General features: G+C 36.8%; 1 protein-coding gene across 1 annotated transcript; it reads left to right on the forward strand.

Annotated features, from left to right (window-relative positions):
* Positions 1 to 535: 535 nt before the first annotated feature.
* Positions 536 to 1,030, forward strand: LOC108339206 (uncharacterized). The gene is made up of 2 exons (XM_017576347.2): positions 536 to 705; positions 766 to 1,030. Exons 1-2 carry the CDS (start codon positions 536 to 538, stop codon positions 1,028 to 1,030), a joined length of 435 nt encoding a protein of 144 aa, XP_017431836.2.
* The last annotated feature ends 20,573 nt before the right edge of the window (positions 1,031 to 21,603 follow it).

Consider the following 21,603-nt stretch of genomic DNA (forward strand, 5'->3'; position numbering starts at 1 on the left):
TTATTGGCCTACCTTGTTTAAAGATGCTCATAACCATGCCAGGAATTGTGATAAGTGTTAGAGAACTAGGACTATTTCAAGACGTCATGAGATGCCATTACAGGGCATTCTAGAGGTTGAAGTCTTTGATTCTTGGGGTATTGATTTTGTAGGACCCTTTCCACCATCTTTCAACAATGAATATATATTGGTGGTAGTGGACTATGTGAGTAAATGGGTGGAAGCATTGGTGTGTCCCAAGAATGATGCCAGCACTGTGATTAAATTTCTAAAGAGGCAGATCTTCTCACGTTTTGAAACTCCAAGAATACTTATTAGTGATGGAAGATCTCATATTTTTAATTATCAGCTGGCAAAAGTACTCAAACATTATGGTGTGAGACATAAGGTAGTTGCACCTTATCACCCACAGACCAATGGGCAAGCTGAGGTGTCTAACAGAGAAATCAAGACGATCTTGGAGAAAACAGTTGTTGCATCAAGAAAGGACTAGTCACAGAAACTGGATGATGCTCTCTGGGCATACAGGACTGCAATGACGACGTCAATGGGTTTATCACCTTATCAGCTAGTCTATGGGAAAGCATGTCATTTACCAGTGGAGATGGAGCATAAAGCTTTGTGGGCTCTTAAATTTTTGAACTTTGATCCTTCTGAAACTCAGCACAAGCGTAGAAGGCAGATGCTGGAGCTTGAAGAGATGCGGTAGCATGTATATGATTCCTCCAGGAATTACAAAGAAAAGGTAAAATTTTATCATGACAGGAAGTTGATTAAAAAAGTCTTTAATCCAGGGCAACAGGTGCTATCGTTCAATTCACGATTGAAGCGTTTTCCTGGAAAGTTGAAGTCAAAATGGTCAGGACCATTCATAGTGAAAATTGTGCGTCCACATGGAGCAATTGAATTGGTTGATCCAGCTACTAGTGATCCACAAAGAAGCTGGGTAGTGAATGGTCAACGTCTCAAGCATTATCTGGGAGGAGAAGTGGAGCGTTTGTTCACAGTGATGAAGTTGGTTGATCCTTGAGATTATTGGGTCAGGCTCGTGACGTTAAACAAGCGCTTACTGGGAGGCATCCCATTGTTTTAAATTCTTGCACTTATTTGTTTCGGTTTTTAGAATAGGGTGTGATGTACTCAGTTTAAAACTTTATATGCTATGATGGTTTGCTTGTGATTTATGCATGATGAGTATTGCTTGATGATGCTTGGATATTGATTGATGTTGAGATTGTGCACACTATATGCTGATATACAGGTGGTTGTTCACGAGCTATGTGAACAAATGCATGATGTTGTGATTGTGATTATGATGCTAAGCAGGATGTGTATGTGGAATAGTGAATGAGCTTATATGTGAGGTTTTGAACTCCAGAGTTTTTATGAATGAATGTTATTACATTGAAAGCATGAATGACTTTGCCCAGGTTTCTATGATTGAATCACTTGCTTGTATGTGTCATATGATCAAGGCCATCTATTGTTACCCTTTATTAGCCAAATGCATGATTTTAGCCCAATAAAAGATAGCACAATGTGTTCTATCCTTTGAACCCTTAGCCTTGAACATGATAGAAAACCCTTGTTGAAAAACTTTACCTTGAGTTGAGTTGAAGATATCTTGTGGTATTGATAAATGTTCAAGTTTAGGGTTGTTGGGAGGTTTAAAAAGGGAATATGAAAAGCATTCAGCTAAGCATATGAAAAGGAAAATAAAAAGGAAAGAAAAGAAAGAAAAATAGAAAGGCTCAATGCAAAAGAAAGTCGGAAAGAAGGAAGAATGGTTGTGTTTAGATGATTCACTTAACTCAAGGATTTTGTGATCCACAAAAGCCATTTTTCTTGTTAGCCCAACCACATTATAAGCCATAGAAAAGCCCTTGAGATGATACTTGCTTGTGAATGTGTTTGATTATGGTTAAATGAAAGGCAAAGTTAATTCATGTGACATTGTGATAGTAGAGTGAAGGAGTGACCTATTATACACTTGTGTGTTTGAGTGAAACACTTTATCTGGTGAGGAAAGATTCCATGAGCACATGATTACATTTATGCTTAGTTGATTGATCATTCATGAGAATAGCATTTGTTGGATATTATGTGATTATGTGAACACTAAAGCATGTGTGCATCTTGACTGAATTCGTTGTGTTGAGCTGATTTTAGTAATTACTTATCTTGAAAGAAGGAGTTTTGAATGTGGTGAACCATTGCATGGATTGGTGGAAGATTGAGTTACATCTTGTTTGCTTGAGGACAAGCAAAGTTCTAAGTTTGGGGTTGTGATAACAATTGAAAAACTATTATTTTTATACTTAATTTTGACATGAAAAACAACCTTTAGGACTTAGAAACTAGCTTGGATCATGCTTTTTCTTATGTTTTGGAAATAAGAGAGTTGGTTGAGTTTTATTCTTGGTTTTCCTTCTTTTTGCAGGTTTTAAGATGAATTAAATGAAAGAAGTGAAGTAGGCAGAAGTTGGACTCAGAAAAGGAAGAAAAAGTGCACAAAAGAAGAGCCGCAAGTATCGCTCAACGCCACTTTTATCGCTGAGCGGCACTCTAAAGTCCCACAGTCACCGCTGAGGGCCAAAACTACAGCTGAGCGTCAAAATAGAAGAATCGCACTTACCGCATAGCGGTAAATACCGCTGAGCGCCATTTTATTGGGCCTTGGGCCAATTTTCTGTAATTTTTAGGAAGCTATATAAGGTTTTGGCTGAATTAGGGTTAGTATCTTTGGACAGAACGAAGCAAAATCACACTTTCTTCACCCCTTGGAGGAGGATTTTGGATGCTCAAGCTCTACTCTTCAACTTCTAGGGTTCTATCTTTCATTCTTTCATTAGTTTTCATCTAGTTTCACCATGTCTATGGTGAACTAAACCTTCATTGTTGTTGGGGAATCAATGTAATCCTTTGAAACTCTCATGTATTGAATTGGTTCTTTAATCTATATGCTTTCTTTCATTAATTGTTAGGGTTTTTCTTCTATACTCTATGCATGCTTTGTTTAACTCATTCAATTGCATGATCATTGATTTTATTTGTATGGACACATATGAGTAAATCTAGAACTGAAGAAATTCTCCCGAAAGTAATATTGCCTAGACATAGGGATAGGAGGATTGGTTGCGTTTAAGCTTATGTTCGAATGTAATGCATGAATAAATGCTAGGGAGACAAGACATTGTAAACTAGTGATTAGGAGTAGGCTTTCTTCACCGAGACATTGGGTTTAAGGTAAATTAGAAAGTGACATTAACATTAATGAAGAAAGACAAATTCTTGAATACATGAGAGTGGATAGGATGAATTGAAAACCCCAACAACATCATCATTCCATAATTTACATCAATCACTTTTTCTTCTTTTGATCCAATTGATCAATACATGCATTCATATTTAATTTTCAGTATTTGCATTTAAACCTACAAGAATTCGTTCACAAGTCTAATTTAATCAACAAATCACATAATTGTTTAGACCGTGAGTCCTTTGGGAAACGATACTTGCTGAGGGTTAACAACCACCTCTTTAACAAAGATTTCTGCTATGATTTTGGCAGTGTTGGGATGCTTTAGAGAAACAAAATGACCATACTTGCTTAAGCGGTCTACCACTACCAGAATTGCATCATGTCTGTGTGATTTTGGTGCCCTGATTATGAAGTCTATGCTGACTTCTTCCCAAATGGCTTGTGGTATTGCCAAAGGTTGTAACAAGCCTTGAGGAGAAGATGCCAAATACTTGTGCTATTGACACACCAAACAACTGGCTACAAAATCAGTGATAACCTTTTTCATTCTTACCCAATACAATGACTGGGCCACCTTACAATAGGTCCTATAGACCCCTAAATGCCCTCCAGTGTTGGTGGTATTGAACTCAGCTATAAGTTTAGAAATCCATACAGAATTGGAAATAGCACCAAGCTTCCTTTGTAGTGAAGTCTTTCGTTCTCCAAAGTATAGGCATGAAGAGAATTAGAACTTCTCTTACTTCTTCTATTATCTTCTTAAGATGCTTTAGATGAATGGAGAGAGAAAAGAAGAGGATGTGAAAAAGAAAGAAAAAGAAAATGAGAGAGAAGAGAGAGAAAAAGGAAAAGCAATTGAGAAGCCCCTTCCTTATCCTAAAGTCCATTCAAGGAAGGAAAAAGAGAAGCAATTTGGGTGGTTCATGGATACCTTCAAGCAATTGGAGATTACTATACCCTTGACCGAAGCACTGCAACAAATTCCTGTTTATGCAAAACACTTGAAGCAATTCCTCAGTAAAATGAAGAAATATCTAGATGAAGAAACAATTGAAGTGTAGGGTAATTGTAGTGCCATTATGTAGAAGACTCTCCCTCTAAAATTCAAAGATCTGGGAAGTTTCAATATCCCTTGCACCATTGGGAATCATGATATAGGGAAGACTCTAGTTGATTTAGGGGCTAGCATCAATCTAATGCCCTTATCTATGCTGAAGAAGATTGGTGGTCTTGAGGTCAAATGATGGCATACCCCTTGCCATGACCTAGCACATTCATGAAGAGTTGGAGGCATATATGGAAGATGTGCCTAGACTCTTTCTCTTGGGCCATCTTAAGTCATCATGAAGATTTACTAGAGTCAGAATAATTTTGGGCCAAGTAGTTTAGATTTTATTTGGGCTTTGTATTTTGGGCCAAGTAGTCTAGATTTTATTTAGGCTTTGTATTATGGGCCTAGTAGTGTAGGATTTCAATTGGGCCTTGTGTTTTGGGCCAAGTATAATAGGATTTTGACCAAACATAGCGGTGTCAAGCTAATGACGTTAAACGAGCGCTTACTGGGAGACAACCAAGTTTTCTAAAACCTTCTTTTTAATTTTTGTTAATTGTTTGTGTTTGATGTGTCTAGTGTGATCTAGTATGCAATGGTATGTTCTAGTTTGGGTGAATGTTCGTGATATGCTGCATAAAGTTTTAAGAGTCAAATGTAAAATGTGATTCCTTGAGTTGGAGAATTAGAAAGTTTGAACGCCAAGGATCCTCTACTAAGGGGCACTCAACGCCAATTGATCAGGTGGGAGGACTCATGCTCGAGTCGCGCTCAACACCCTTCTTAGGGGCGCTCAGCACTAGCGTTGCTGACAACACACTTTGGGCCTTTTTGGGTTCAACTCACTTAAGCCCAACTAAACCCCCTAACCCTAAAACACTCGTCACATCTCCCTCATTCTCACGCACACTTCTCCTAGACGGCTAAGCTTGTGCCCCAACTCTCCATCTCACTTTCCTTCATCCTTTCCACCAACACAAATTTCTCCATTCATTCAAAAGCACTTTCATTCATCAAATTTGGGTTAAGTTCGAGTTGCTGCTACTACTACCCACTAAAGCCCTAAGCTTCCCGACTCTCTAGTTGCATCTTTCAAGTCCTATTCTCCATTCAAGTAGGCATTTTCGTTTGTCTCTAAAGCTTTTTGGTTTTGATGATTTTTGATTCACATGCATTAGATAATGGTTGCAATTAGTGTTTGAACTGAAATATATGGACCATTGATTGTTGATTTTTGTGAGAAGCGTCTGCATTGGACAGTAGGCCAGCTAGGGTGTCAATTTTTGTTTACTGATGCAGTGTTGGCCCTTTGAGGGGCGCTCATCGCTGGTGAGTCTGGTCATGCTCTGAGTTTGGTTGATTTTTTGGTTGAGACTATGTACGGGTGGTGTTGAGGGCCCTCATTTCAGGGGCGCCTAATGCTGGGAGAGAAGTTGTTTGCTTCTTTGAGTTGAGCTGTTAAGTTTGAATGACTATGCTTGTTGTCTTCTATCATTAATTATTTGGTGTAGGAACTATGTTTGGCATGTGAAAGCATATTTGTGACCTCTGATGAGTATGTGTTTGATTGAACTGTTATTTGGGTTACTCATTAGTGTTATTCTTTTTGGTACATTTGTGGTGTAGATATGGCCTCCTCATCTGGTTCAAAGTGTGTTAAAACCACTACTACACAAACTAAGAAAGGAAGAAAAAGAAAAGAATAGTTTTACTCTAACAAGTTTCGCTCCCACATGCATGAAAGAAACTTTGAGGCAGTGCAAAACCGCAGATTATTGATGGAGAGAAAAGTTGGTCTAATACCTCTCATGGCTGCTCAGTTTGAGAGAGAATTGAACAGAAGGCAATGGGATCAATTGGCCTCTAACCGTGCACCAGCTAGCACTGTGTTGGTGAAAGAGTTCTATGCAAATGCAAGGAGTTATGGTGGTGAAGGAATGAGGTACATGAGCTATGTTAGGGGCAAAAGGATCACGTATAATGTTGGCACGATTAACACATTTTTGGGTACTGAATGGTCGGGAGATGATAGCCAGTGTCAGTTCACTTCTTTGTTGGAGGAAGATGTTGATTTTGCCGAGGTGGAGCGGAGATTGTATGTCCAAGGGGGGCACTTTCAGAGGATTAGATAGGATATGCCTCTTCATATCAGGAGGTCATTCCTCACGCCCTTAGCTAAATACTAGATGACATTCACTCATGCCAACATTCAACCTTGCTTCTTATTATACCCAGTACTGCATGCTGGATGAAGAAGGGTTGTCAGTACCACCACCTCAGCCTTCTAGGGTCCATAGGAGATCTCAGCCTGCCCAGCCAGATCAGCTTCAAGCATATTATTTTCAGATGGGATATATGCAGATGGCATTAGTGAATGCCAAGTTTGATGCATTATACAGAGGTCAACAAGCATTATTGAGGAGTATGACTTCTGCCTTCCTTGAGCGCCAGTTTATGTCTCCAGACGACTTTCGAGCTGAAGTTGCATGGCCTAGGGACTAGGCCCAAGATTCTGGAGGAGGTGGCATGTCCGGAGCCGGAGGATGATGAGAATGAAGATGACAATGAAGAGGAAGATTCAGATGACAGTAGAGGATGAGGAGGATTCATCTCTTGATGGATGCTGCTAGATCAAGATGTTTTTTTTTCTTTATTTTTATGCATGTTTGAACTTTGTTTATTCTATTTTTAATTTTAGTTTGAGCTATGTACTTGGTTAAATGGATAGTGTGCTGCAATGGTTTGATGTGAAGTGATAAATTGTCTGTGGGAAGTAATAATGTCTTGTGTTTGCTTTATTGTTTTGAAAGTAATGTTGAGATATTGATTGCTTTAGCTTTTAAGCACATATGGTGGTTGCACATAGTTATTTAAGAAAGATGCATGAATTCAGTTGTGATTAATGTGCTTGGCATGATGTTTATCAAATTATGGAACTTAAGTTAACCTGTGAGATATTGTGCCTAGAGTTTATTGTTGTTGAATGTTATTGCTTTGGAATCACAGTTGATTTTGCCTGAGTTTCTCTATTTGAACTATTTGCTTGCTTGTTACAAATGATCGAGGCCGTTTATTTTTATCCCTTGAAACCCAATACAAAAATTTTAACCCAAAAATTTTAAAAATTTTAAAATTTTTCCTTTGAACCTTGAGCTTAATATAAAAAACCCTTGAAATCCTTGCCTTGAGTTGAGTAGAGTATGCATGTATGGTACAAGAGAATGGTTCAAGTTTGGGGTTGTTGGAAAAATTTTAAAGAAAAAGAAAAAGAGCATTGAGCAAAGCATGAGAAAAGCAAGAGAAGAAAGAAAGAAGAAGAGAAGGATGAGCTCAATGAATAAAAGTTGGGATTAAGTTGAGAAGTGGTTTCTTAAGTGAAAAGTGGAAAGATTGATTAATGTTAAATTATGAAGTAAATGGTTCACTCTCTTAACTCAAGGAACTTTATTGTCCAGAAAAACCAGTTTTCTTCTTAGCCCAGCCACAATACAAGCCTCAAAAAGTCCTTGTGATGATAACTTGCTTGTGAATGTGTTTGATGTTGGTAAATGAAAGGAAAAGTTGAATTGTATGACATTGTGATGGTAGAGTGAAAGAGACACCTCACTATACACCTTTGAGCTTGAGTGAAACACTTTTTTGGGTGAGGAATAGTTCCATGCACTATAGGATAAAATTTTGCTTTGTTGTTGATCACTCATAAGGCTTTTGCATCTGTTCTGTATTCTTTATTAGGTGAGCACCATAGTTGAAGGTTGATTGGCTAAGACTTCATTATATCTTGACTGATCTTTCTATGATGGGCAGACATAAGTGATTTACTTATCTTAGAAGAGAATGTTTTTTTTTTGTGTGCTAGACCATTGTAGTATGGCTATTTTGTTTAAGCCAGGTTACAGTTTGCTTAAGCAAAGTTTCAAGTTTGGGGTTGTGATAACGATTGAATTTACCGTTATTTGTGATGCAATTTTACTATTAAATCAACCCTCTTTGACTTTGAAACTTGCTTAAACTCTTGTTTTAGTTGAATTTGGTGAATAAGTGAATAGAGGTTATACTTAATGATTTTTATCACTGATTCCCCCAATTTTGTAGGTTATTGGTATATTTTTGTAGAGGAGTGAAGTATCAAGGAGTTGGAACCTAGGAGGGACAGCAAAAGCACCGAGAAAAAAGGCTGAAGAAGGCGCAGGGCGCCTAGTTGCCCTTTTCTGGGGCCTTGGGCGCTGGTTGTCTCGCAACCATGCTTGGTTGCCCTTAGCGTGGGAAGTCTCGCAAGGGTGTCTGCTTGCCCCCATTTGGGGCACTGAGCGTCACTCATCTCTCAAGCACGCTTGGGCGCCCCCTCTAGGGGCACTGAGCGTCATTCAACTACACCGCAGGATGCCTGGTTGCCCTCAGCCAGGGCGCTGAGGGCCAGTCTCTTTGTAGTTGCACTTGCTTGCCCCACTTAGGGCGTTGAGCGCCAGCGATGTTGGCCCATCATCCAATTTTGATCTACTTAAAGGCTTCTACACATTAAGGTTGGTATCTTTGGACGACTAAAGCACAAAAACAGAATTTTCGACCCTTTGGAGGCAAATTGGGATGCGGGAGGTTTCCTTCTCACTTTCTAGGGTTTCCATTAATTCATTCTTCCATTTTACACCAAGGTTCTCCATGACAATGGAGAACTAAACTCATTTGTTGTTGGGGATGATGTAACCTCTAAACTTTCATGTATTTGAACATGTTTTAAATATTTTATGCTTCTTTCATTGGATGTTAGTGATTTTCTCCTATTCTTAATGCTTGTCTTGTTTTGGCCCTTCATGACTTGATGTTTGATTTGTTTGAGTATTGGAAAATATCTTATGAATCATGATCTAGAGGATTTTACCCAAAGGGAATATTACCTAGGGATAGGGATAGGACGTTTGGTTGTCTTAAGCTTTTTTTCTTAATGCGAAATTGGTTATTATGGATTCAAGGGATTGAGGTCTAATGATTAAGACTAGGCTTTTTACGTTGTGGGATCGGGTTCTATGTAATCTCGTAAGTGACATTAACATAATGAAGAAGATGAGTTCTAATATGCATGAAAGTGAAGTAGGTGAAATCTAACCCCAACAACATCATCATCTCATATCATCAATATCATTCATTCATTCTTGTTTTATCCTCAATTGATCAATTTTACATTCAAGTTTTATGTTTACTTTTACTGCAATTCAATTTCATTCAATGGAATTGTTCTTTAGTCTTAATTAGTTAAGTGATTATACGATTGTTTAGGAACTCGAGTCTCTTTGGAAACCATACTTGGTCTAACCATTTTATATTACTTGATACGATTTGGTACACTTTCTAATGAGTTAACACCTAGCTCCTCCACCAACTCTGTTGCTATAAAATTATGGCTAGTGCCACTGTCAATGAGGATCATGACTTTCTTCCTCCAAACCCAACCCTGTAACTTCATGGTTTTGTGCTTAGCGAGCCCGCCAGGGGAAAACAACGATAACTCCATGTGTTTCTGCTCATCTTCTTCTCCACCTTCTTCCTCTTAGTCATCATCGTCTTCGTCTTCTTCGATGATCACCACCCGTAAACTTCTCTCTGGGCAGCAATGTCCTAGACTATAAGGATCGCCACAATAGAAGCACAACCCATCTTTCCTCCTTTTGATGTACTCGGGATACAACATATTCCTTACTGCTCTCCCGCGGTTGTTGCTCACCGTACTGCTCCCCGCTCTAGACGTCGTCGTTCCTGAAGGACCTTCCCTTCGGGTCGCCGCCGCACTCTTCTACCCCCGATCGACTCGAACCCGGTTTGAACGGTTCTGATCTTGCTACAGAACCTGTCTCACCTTGATATCGCCCCCACGACTGACCGTTCTTCGTTCTGGTTCCTCTAGTTGTCCTCGCGCCTCGACTCGCCTCCTCTACATCTCGCATAATCTTCATTGTCGTTAAAAATTCCCTTGGATTATGTGGACCAATCTGGCTCCTTACTTCCCTTTTCAAACCTGCAAAAATATACCCCAAGAATTGATCCTCTGTCATGCCTTTCATTTGCGCCACTAACATTTCAAATTCCTAGATAAGTTAATCGACGATGCTTTTTTGCTTGACCGCCGCTAACCTCTCAAACACTGTTCATTTGTCGCGACCTCCAAATCTTTTTTACCAGAGTTTCCCTCAATCCTTCCCATGTTGGCGCCTAATTTTTCTACGTCAGTCGAAGTTTCTCCCTCTTTGTCACATTCTGGATCTCGAAAAATTTTCGGCGCGAGAAACTCATCCTAAAGGATCGACACCTTCGAAGGTTGGTAATTCGATCCTCTTCACTCAGTTCGGTTGCGCGCCACTTCGATCTAAACCTAATTCTTCGTCGTCACCTTCCCTTCTTCCTCCTCTTTTTTTGTTTACCGAATCCTGACTTCCCTCGTGATGGCTCTCTTCGTTTCACCCTCGTCTGCCAAACATTCGCATGAACTCTCTATATTCTTGCCGTAATCCCATTCTCTACGCCTTCAACCCATTCACCGTTGTCTACATTCGTCCTTCCCTCCATACTTCCTTCTAGTGCATTTAATTCTCCCTCCATCTTTCTCCTGTCTCTCACTGATTCGGCAGGTCGGATCAAATTGATAGGTTTATGAATGGGAAAACTTTCTAATTTGCACTTAACACACAGTCATAGCTAAGAAAAGAAGCATATAGTGTATAATTCTGTTATTCAGTATAGTAAATGCACAACATAACTACCTACAAGAGAGTCAAATTCTCTCTCAATAAGATAAATGTGATCTTGTCTTTAGAGTATACAAATCAAAAGTAAGTCTTACTCAAATACATTAGCTCATTTATAGGAGCTTTATTTCCCGCTGATGCTATGATTACAGTTATAACTGCCTAACGTCTCTCCCCCTTTTTATTCCCTTTTTCCTTCTTTCATAAACTCTTCATACCCTATTAGCATGTCTCCAGAATATGCTATGGAAGGGGTTTTTTCAACAAAATCTGATGTGTATGGCTTTGGAGTGTTACTCTTCGATATTGTTAGTGGCAAAAGAAACAATAGCTTCTACACTGAAAAAAGACAACTCAATCTAGTAGGACATATACAATAAGTACTTCACTTTACTATTTCATCACAATTTACTACTGTTATTATTATTGGTAATTTAACTTAAAAAAATAACCACTTTTCTAGACATGGGAGCTATGGAAAGAAGGTGAGGCTCTTAAGTTGGTGGATTCATTACTGAATGATTCATTCTCAGAAGATGAAGTGTTATAATGTGTGCATGTTGGTTTGTTCTATGTGGAAGAAAATGCAGATGATCGCCCTTCTATCTCCAACATTGTATCTATGTTAACCAACAAAAGTAAAGTGACTACTGTGCCTAAAAAACCAGCATATTATGTTAGAACAAAAGTTCTTGGGGAAGAAACATCCACCAAAGAATTTGGTTTAGATTCTTCACACGAGATATTATGTTTGTTCAATTTGATTGCAAAAGGTTACCATTTATAGTATCGATTACTTGTGAAGTTGTTTTTATTCCATTATGACAACTATGGTTGGTTGCTACATGTTGAATGCAGTTTCCTTTCTCTATCTACATATACACCACCCTTTGTACCAATATACACTGTTTAATATATAAAGTTGATTCGTTATAATACTGATATTTTCATTTCCTTTCATAATGTTTCTTCTCATGTTTGTTCTTTTTGCATTGATCCTCAGTACCTTTATTCTATTCAATGACATTATAGTTTACTTTACACATTGTTATATACTCAATTTCAATACTTCAATACTATACAAATATGCATATGAAGCATTCAAAGCCTTTAAAAAGGGTATGAAAATTCAATATTACAAAGAGAAAGACATTGGTTTCAAATAATGTTTAGAGCTAAAACCCCTTGAAGAGATTTATAAATAGAGAAGGGAGAGGGTCTTTGCACTAACATAAAAATAATTATTTATGTTATTTATGTGTTACCCATAAACAAGACAAAAAAAATGTAGTAGCATGATTGTAAATAAAGGTAAAGTGTTGTATGTCAAACTTATTATACTCAAACATAAAAGAGATCTTTTACGTCTAACTGTGGTAGGTCTAACATAAATTTATGTTGAGTCACTTGTTGATTCGATGTAAACTTATGTTAGACCTATCAATGTTAAACGTAAAAGAACTCTTTAATGTAAATCTCTTTAAGACGAAAACATTTCTCCTCACTTCTCCCTACATGGGAAAAGTTGTTGTGATGAGGTTTTCCTTCACTTACAACAAAGTTGTACGTGTTGGGGGATGCATTGCTAACCAAAGTAAAGACATTCTTCATCTTTTGTGGTGGGTTTCTTGTGGAACAACTTTCTATTTGAGTGATTTCTTCATTGAGGTTAGTTTACTAGTACTTTGCTTCCTACTGTGACTGTGATTATTACTAGGGAACTAAGTTATGGTTGTGCATGAATACCCCTTCGTTTTGTTGTATATGTCTTGTATATTTGATATTTTGTATATTATTAGTTTGAAATTTTTATGATGAAAAAAATCTTAAAATTACTTTATATATGTATTAGTTTGAAATTTTTATGTATTAGTTTATTAGTATATACTAATATTTATTAGGTTTTTAAATTTTAAATTTAGATTTAGACATTGAGTTAATCTTAATTATTGTTTGAGATTTAGTTTAGTAATTTGTTTTAAATCTGAATTGTCTCATTGGATAGTTGGGAAGAAAATTAATTTTCATAATTTGTTAATACGTGTACATTATAAGCCTATGCATAAATTTGATAAAATTCTGGTTCAAACCTTTTTGTGTTGTTCTCCAAAAGCATACTTGATTGTGGTTATGTACGATTATTTTTTTTTGTGTACTTTTGCGTTCGATATGAAATGCTACTATAATTTTATCAAATTTATAATGACAATGTGAGAATGCAAGTTACTTTAGAATCATACAAAACATTAAAAATTGACTATGTGACATTTAAAGTGTCAATCTTCAATTGTAGTGTTGATTGTAATATAGGTGTGAAGATGAATGAGTTGAGATTTATTATGGTTCTTAGGCAAACAAGCATTCCATGTGTTAAAATACAATGGCTTAATTTCTCACACCAAGAGGAGGGGGGAGGTGTGAATTGGTGAAGTGTAAAAAACACAATCTTTAAAAATCTTTTCACAAAAACTGATGCTTTTACTTTACTTGAATTGCAAGATAATCAAATAGCAATGCAGTGGAAACTTAATCGAATATGTAAACAATGCAATAGACTAAATAAAAGAGTAAGGTTCAGAAAATTCAAACACTGTGTTTTTATACTGGTTCGGCCAAGCCTACATCCAGTGTCCTTCCAACCACAAGAAGCAAATTCACTATAATGATCAAGGTTTTCACAACAAGGTTTCTACAGAAGACCTCACGTCAAAAATGTAAAACACCTCTCTAACCCTCTAATTAAAATATAGGCAATACACAAACTAGACCAACAACAAGAATCCCCTATGCTACCGTTTAAACCCTTTGAGACACTCTCAAAGTCAAGAACGCCACATGCTCTTCTTCATGTAATCACAATAGGGAACCTCAAACCAATCTTTAAACGATTGCAGAATTTGATCACTCAATGACACCCAAATGTGCAAGTTGATCAGCCTTTGAAAAACACAGCTTTCTGTAAAAGATATCACACTATTAGATTTTCCAAAAGTTCTTACAGAAATCAAATTCATGTCAATTTGTAGAATAACACATCTCATATGCAATTTAATCAACTAAGCTACTAAAGTAATCGAACATAACAATTCTGTTATAATAGTTAGCAGCAAACACGACAATTAATTGAATGTGCAATTAATGTAGTCGACTATCATTTAATGCTTAGAAAACATAATTAAAAATATGACCGTTAGACAGTTATGTCAAGCATTAACAAAATTTCGAAACAATGATAGACTTAATCGAATACAACACGCATGCAATCGACTAAGTAACAATGTTAAGCATAGTTTTGAAAGACTTTCTCTTTGAAAAAATCTCATAGCACACTTGAAAATAGTTTGAGCAAAGACACGAGTTTTAATCGATTCATCCCATAATGAAATTGATTTAAAACCGTTATTTTGCCACACATTTAAAGTTCAACATAAGTGCTTGTGGTTTTCCTTTTCAACATCATATGTCATGCATTCACATATAAAAACACATATGTAACACATGCAATGAACAACACAATCATGCTTTCATATATGCTTAAACAAATTTAACACATTGATCAAAAGCATATAATATGTAAATATAGAACATGTAACACAAAATACACATGTATTATTAATTATGTGTTATCATCATCAAAAACACAAATATCACTAAGATTGTGGGTTAAGCTTAACCTTTGCTCCCCCTATCAACAATCTCAACAATCTCCCCCTTTTTTGATGATGCACAACCATGATTAATAATCAACCATGTTGCGCAAATCAATACCGATTATCAATCAATTACCAATCATCATAATTTTCCCCCTTTGGGCATTAGCAAAAAAGGTAAGCATACAACAATTGATACACAGATAATCAGTCACATAGAGATGGATCAGATATATCAAAAACAGATTATGATGCTCTCCCTGACAATGTTATTGACATGATTTAGGATTTTCTCCCCCTTAAATGAATACATGTGAAATAGATCAATGATATGCAATGCTCCCCCTATTATTATGCATGTTTCAATCTCAAAACACAGATGCACAATGCAGTAATAAGATTAAATATCAGAACATGTAAAAGCATATTCCAAGTAATGTATCAAAGTAGATATGTAACAGTTATATCAGATCAAAAGAGATACATTTTCAGTCAGCCAAAATAGTTTAATTTCATATCATCTCAAAATAAACATTTAACAGCATATAACACAAGATTTAAGGATATCAGAAGTTCCAAGTTTGGAATCTTTAACCGCTGTTAATATTCAATCGATTAGATCTCAGATGTAATCAATTTCTTGCTTCCTGTAAGTTGATTTTCCATATCATCTCTATCAGCAATTAATGTTCCAACAAAACCTTTCATGGTCTTTCTAGATCAAGGATTTTAGAATCAATATAGTACAAGAACTATCACAGATAATATATGAGTATGCAAATGTATAAGTGTAACAATAACCAATATTTCATTTGCATACAATCATAGTGAAAGAGATTTAAATCTGATTAACTTGATATACACAGTAAGTCATTCAAATATAGATTGAAAACCAACCATAAATCTGATTTCATTGATATTTAAACATGAATTAGAATCAGATAGAACAAAACAAAAGTGGCATATAAAGCCAATTAAAAAAACACAACAATCAAAGCAAAACAGAACAACTAAATCAGAAACTACACATTCATTAATTTTTTTCAAATCTTTTTCTTATTTTTCTTCAGATATGTCTTGAGAAGCATGTCACTGTTACTCTCTTCAGCGACATCATCATCTTCATTTTTTTTCTTCTTCCATTGCTGCACTCTCATCATGTGTACTATTTTCTTCACCCGATTCTTCCCCATCTGCCTCTTCTTCATTTCGATTTTGAAAAATCAAATGCTCTTTCATTTCAGTAACATCATCTCGAGTTCCCTCAGACATAATTTTGAGAGACTTTATTTCTCTCAATAAAGTCCTTTCAAATTCAAATTGAGCCCTGTATGTTATTTATGAAGATCCTCTTGCCTCTTCATTTTCTTCAACAACTTCATTCTTGAACAACCAACCATCTGGAGTATGGTGCATGCCCATCTTATGTAGAGCATACTTGTTAATTAGGCTTGTTCTGCTGTAGGACTCGCATGCTCACCAATACAGTCAACTCCAAAATGAATTAGAACCTTAGAGATGAATACACAATAAGGCAACATTTATGATTCAATTCTGGCTACCTTCAGCATATTGTCCGATATAACTGCAGGCCAGTCCACCTGGATATTTTCTTTGAACGCTTTCAACAAATACAAGTCTTCAATGGTGGCTTGTGCATGATTGCTTCCTCTAGGCATTAATATCCAAGAAATAAAAAAAAGAGCCAGTCTATCTGATAACGGTTGAAAAAACGTTATATTTGTACTTAATTTTGATATTAAAAACACCCTTTTTGACTTAGAAGCTTCCTTGAACTCATGTTTTTGCTGTAGTTTTGTGAATAAGAGAGTTGAGGTTATACTTGATGATTTTATCACTAAATTCGCTTGATTTTGTAGGCTATTGGAATGATTTGAAAGAAGAGTTAAAGTATCAAATAGTTGGAATGCATAAAAGTTAACCAGAATGCAAAAAAGTCAACCAGTGTAGAAAAGTCAATCACAATGTAGAAAAGTCAACCAGAGTGCAGAAAATTAGCGTTGAGCGCCAGTCTGGGCTAAGCGCCAGTGTTGTAGTTACCTCTGCGCGACCTTTTTTGGGCGTTGAGCGCCAGTTTCGTGGGCTTGGACCTCTTTTCTGTTAGTTTTTAGTTCTATTTAAGGACTTGCACGTCCTAGGGATTGTATCTTTTGATGGCTTGGCACAGAAACACACTTTTCACCCCTTGGGGGTAGATTTGGGAATGCGGGAGTATCCTCTTCTCTTTCTAGGGTTTTTCTATCTCTTTCATTCTTTCATTCCATTGTTCATATAGTTTCTCCATGATAATGGGGAACTAAACCTTATTTGTTGTTGGGAAAGATGTAACTCTTAAACTCTCATGTATTCAATTGATTTATATTATAAATGCTTTACTTCATTAATTGTTAGGTTTTTTCCTCTATGCTCTACGCATGCTTTGTTTAACTCATTCAATTGCATGATTATTGGTTTTGTCACTATGGACACATATGAGAAAATCTAAAACTAGGGAAATTCTCCCAAAAGCAATATTACCTAGACATAGGGATAGGAGGGTTGGTTGCCTTTAAGCTTCTGTACGAATGTAATGCATGATTAATTGCTAGAGAGACAAGACATTGTGAACTAGTAACTAGGAGTAGGCTTTCTTCACCGAGACATCGGGTTTAAGGTAAATTAGAAAGTGGCATTAACATTAATGAAGAAGATGAATTCATATATGCATGAGAGTAAATTACGTGAAATCTAAACCCAACAACAATGTCATCAACTTTAACCATTTATTCTTGTGTTTAGCCTCAATTGATCAAGTTGCATTCATGTTTATTTTATTGCATTTGCATTCAAAACCCCCAAAATTTAATCTTTAGAGTCTTAATTAGTTGAGTAATCACATAATTGTTTAGTGACGTGAGTCTCTTGGGAAACGATACTTGGTCTTACCATTTATTATTACTTGATACGATTCGGTACACTTGCCGAAGTGTTAACAAGTTTTTGGCGTCGTTGCCGTGGACTTGTGGTATAACTATGCTATTTGTGTAATTCTTAACCAAATAGACTTTATCTTTTTATCTTTTTATCTTTTATCGTTTTATCCTTTTATCTTTTTATCGTTTTATCTTTTCATCTTTTTATCTTTTTATCTTTTTATCTTTTTACACTAGTGCATAATTGGCCTTTAACGTCCCCCAATAGACGTCCGTCCACAAAAACACCAACGTAAATAATTTACCGGTGGCATATTCGTAAATAAGTGGGATTGTAGACATCCGTTGTGGAGGGGGTCGGACGTCTATAATATTATAAATGTCGGGGCCCCTCCAACGGACGTTTAAGAGGCCGAAACAATTAACTCTTGAACTTCCCTATCAGGCCCTTAAACGTCTGTTGTGGGGGGGGGGGGGGGGGACGTCTATAATATTATAGATGTCCCCCCCCCCCCCCCACAACGGACGTTTAATTCTTCAACTACCCTGTCAGCAACTTAAACGTCCATTGTGGAGGGGGCCAGACGTCTATAATATTATAGACGTCCGGCCCCCTCCAACGGACGTCTAAAACCCCCCGCGAATATCAATTTTTAAATCCAAAATACGTCATATTAGTTATGGCCCCGACGTCTATAATATTATAAACGTCGGGGCCCCCAAGTACCGGATTTATACTAAAACGGCGAACCCGCGAGGAGTTACGCTCACTGTTCATCGTCTTCCCCGCGATTTCACTCTACGGCATTGCATTTCCAGGTGTGTTTTCTCTCTTTTGGACCGTTTAAATTTACTTTTAACCCGATTAATTGTTCTGTGATGAAATATCTTTGATTTGAACCGATTAAAAATCGTTTTCGATGCGTTTTGGTGCAGTTTTTTGCGTGTTCTTCAGCGGCGTTTTTGACTGTTTTTGGCCTACGTTTTAGGTCGTGCCCTCCTCGATTTCCCTCCGTTTCATTTGGAATCTGCTTTTCAGGTTTGCTACTTCGTTGATAACTTTTTTGTATGCATGTTATTGGGTTTTGTGTATGCATGTTTTTGACTTTAAGGTCTGCATGTGTTATTGGCTTTTGAATATGCATGTCTTAGTTGTGTTATTATAATTGTCATGTTAGAATATAAGTATGAAATCATTGAGTTACACTTAGTTCCAGTTTGAAATTTAACACAAACGATTAATCTTTTAATCGTTTGTGTTAAATTTTGAATTGTCCGATTGGACAGTTTGAGAAAATTAATTTTCATAATTTGCAATAACATGTAAGTTGGAGTTTATGGATAAGATTGATAAAATGTTCAGTATTTGTGTTGTTCTCCGGATGCATATTTGATTGTGGTCATCGTTGACTACTCTCATTTCATGTATTTCGGAGACCAATGCGAAATGCTGCCGAAATCTTATCAAATTTTATGATGTAGACTTCTTTGCACGTGTCTTAGAAAATTATGAAAATTAATTTGTTTGAATGGGTAGGGCCTAACCTTGTGAGAGTTAAAAAACTTATACTGAGGATTTTACGAACATAGTATGGATCGAAGCTGGATGAATGAACGTCGCATCAGTGAAGAATATGATAAGGGTGTTTCAGAGTTCTAGCAATACGTTGAACAAAATGCTAAGTTTGTGAACGGGACACATTTTTGTCCTTGTGTTCGTTGTCTTGATCTAATACGGCAAGACTTAGGCAATGTGCGTGACCATCTATTCATGTTCGGCATAATGAGGACTTATACCGTTTGGACTTGGCATGGAGAAGTACTGGACCAGCCTACCACGTCACGAGGAACGGATTATGTGGAAGAATGGATGAGTGATCATTTAGAGGACATGATACGTGATGTCGGTGAAGATAATTTTCGAAGAGCTAATTTGTATGATTCTCTTATAAATCATTCAGAGCAACCGCTGTTCCCAGGATGCTCGAACTTTACACGTCTGTCTGCAACTTTAAAGTTGTTTAGTTTAAAAGCAAGGAATGGATGGACCGATAAAATTTTCACCGAGTTGTTGGAGTTGTTGAAGGAGATGCTTCCAGAAAATAATACTCTACCTATTCGTAATTACGAGGCAAAAAAAATTTTATGTCCAATGGGTCTTGAATATCAAAAGATACATGTTTGTCCTAATGATTGTGTTTTGTACACAAAGGAGTTTGCTTCGCTAAAGTATTGCCCAACATGTGGTTTATCCCGTTTTAAAAAGAAATCTGACAGAATCACTGCTAATGAAGGTAATGATGGTCCACCTGCTAAGGTGATGTGGTATTTGCCTATAATACCTAGGTTCAAACGTATGTTCTCTGTTAAAGAAGATGCAAAGAACCTTAAATGGCACTTTGACGAAAGAAAGTGCGATAATCTTCTTCGACACCCTGTTGATTCACCACAATGGAAAAAGATTGATGAAAAATTTCCAGAATTTGGTGCAGATCCAAGAAACTTAAGACTTGCACTTGCAACTGATGGTATGAATCCTTATGGAAACTTAAGTAGCAAACACAGTTCATGGCCAGTTATGTTGATGAATTACAATCTTTCTCCTTTGTTGTGCATGAAGAGAAAATATGTGATGTTTTCCATGATGATATCGAGTCCTAGACAACCTGGAAATGACATTTATGTTTACTTAAAACCTTTAATTGATGATTTAAAATTGTTGTGGGAAGAAGGGGTCGACGTGTTTGATTCACATGTTGAGGAACATTTCCGTTTGCGTGCAATGTTGTTTTGCACTATAAATGATTTCCCAGTGTATGGAAACTTGAGCGGTTATAGTGTTAAAGGTCATTTTGCATGTCCCATATGTGAAGAAAACACTAGTTACCTTCAATTGAAGCATGGTCAGAAGACGGTATATACAAGACATCGAAAATTCCTTCCTCGTAATCATCCTTATCGTAGATTGAAAAAAGCATTTAATAGAAGTGCTGAGGATGAGGTTGTGTGCAGACCCCGGAATGGTGAAGAGGTGTACAACAAAGTCAAAAACATTGATATTGTGTTTGGAAAACATCATAAAAGTACCTTTGCAAAAAAACATTTGGAAGAAACGATCAATATTTTTTAAGCTTCCATATTGGTGTGAACTTGATGTTAGACATTGTATTGATGTGATGCACGTTGAAAAAAATGTTTGTGACAGTTTCATCGGAACTTTATTAAACGTCAAAGGGAAGAGCAAAGACGAAATAAAATCACGACAAGATTTGGCTGACATGGGAATCCGATCTGAGTTACATCCACAGTTATAGGAAGACACACCTATCTTCCCCTAACCTGTCACACACTTTCTAAAAAAGAAAAAAAAAGTTTATGTAACTGTTTAAGAAGTGTGAAGGTTCCACAAGGTTATTCTTCAAATATTAGTAACCTTGTTTCTATGCAAGAGTTAAAGTTACTTGGTTTAAAGTCTCACGATTGTCATGTATTGATGCAACAATTGTTACCTGTTGTTATTCGAGGCATATTACCTCCTTCTGTTAGGGGTATTCTGACACGTCTGGGTTTGTTCTTTAATGCCATTTGCAAGAAAGTTGTTGACCCTCGAGGTTTAGATGAATTAGAAAATGAAGGAATAAGACTATTATGTCAATTGGAGATGTATTTTCCACCTTCCTTTTTTGACATCATGGTACATTTGATTGTTCATCTAGTCAGAGAAATTCGAATATGTGGGCTGGTCTTCTTAAGGTGGATGTACCCAGTTGAAAGATACATGAAGATCTTAAAGGGATATGTCAAGAATTAGTATAGACCAGAAGCTTCAATCATAAAGCGATACGTTGCAGAAGAAGCCATTGAATTTTGTTCAAGTTATATGCCATCTTGTGAACCCGTGGGTCTTCCCAAGAGCAGACATGAAGGAAAATGTGAAGGTAAGGTTGTTCGAGGTGTGAGAATTCAAAGT

The sequence above is a fragment of the Vigna angularis genome, chromosome 5, assembly GCF_016808095.1.
Source record: "Vigna angularis cultivar LongXiaoDou No.4 chromosome 5, ASM1680809v1, whole genome shotgun sequence".
Classification (NCBI taxonomy): Eukaryota; Viridiplantae; Streptophyta; class Magnoliopsida; order Fabales; family Fabaceae; genus Vigna; species Vigna angularis.

Bases quoted from the DNA above. Each gene is read 5' to 3' on its own strand.
- LOC108339206 (XM_017576347.2), top strand. From the start codon at position 536: ATGACGACGTCAATGGGTTTATCACCTTATCAGCTAGTCTATGGGAAA. The intron at 706-765 runs GTAGCATGTATA...TTATCATGACAG, and splicing joins CTGGAGCTTGAAGAGATGCG to GAAGTTGATTAAAAAAGTCT.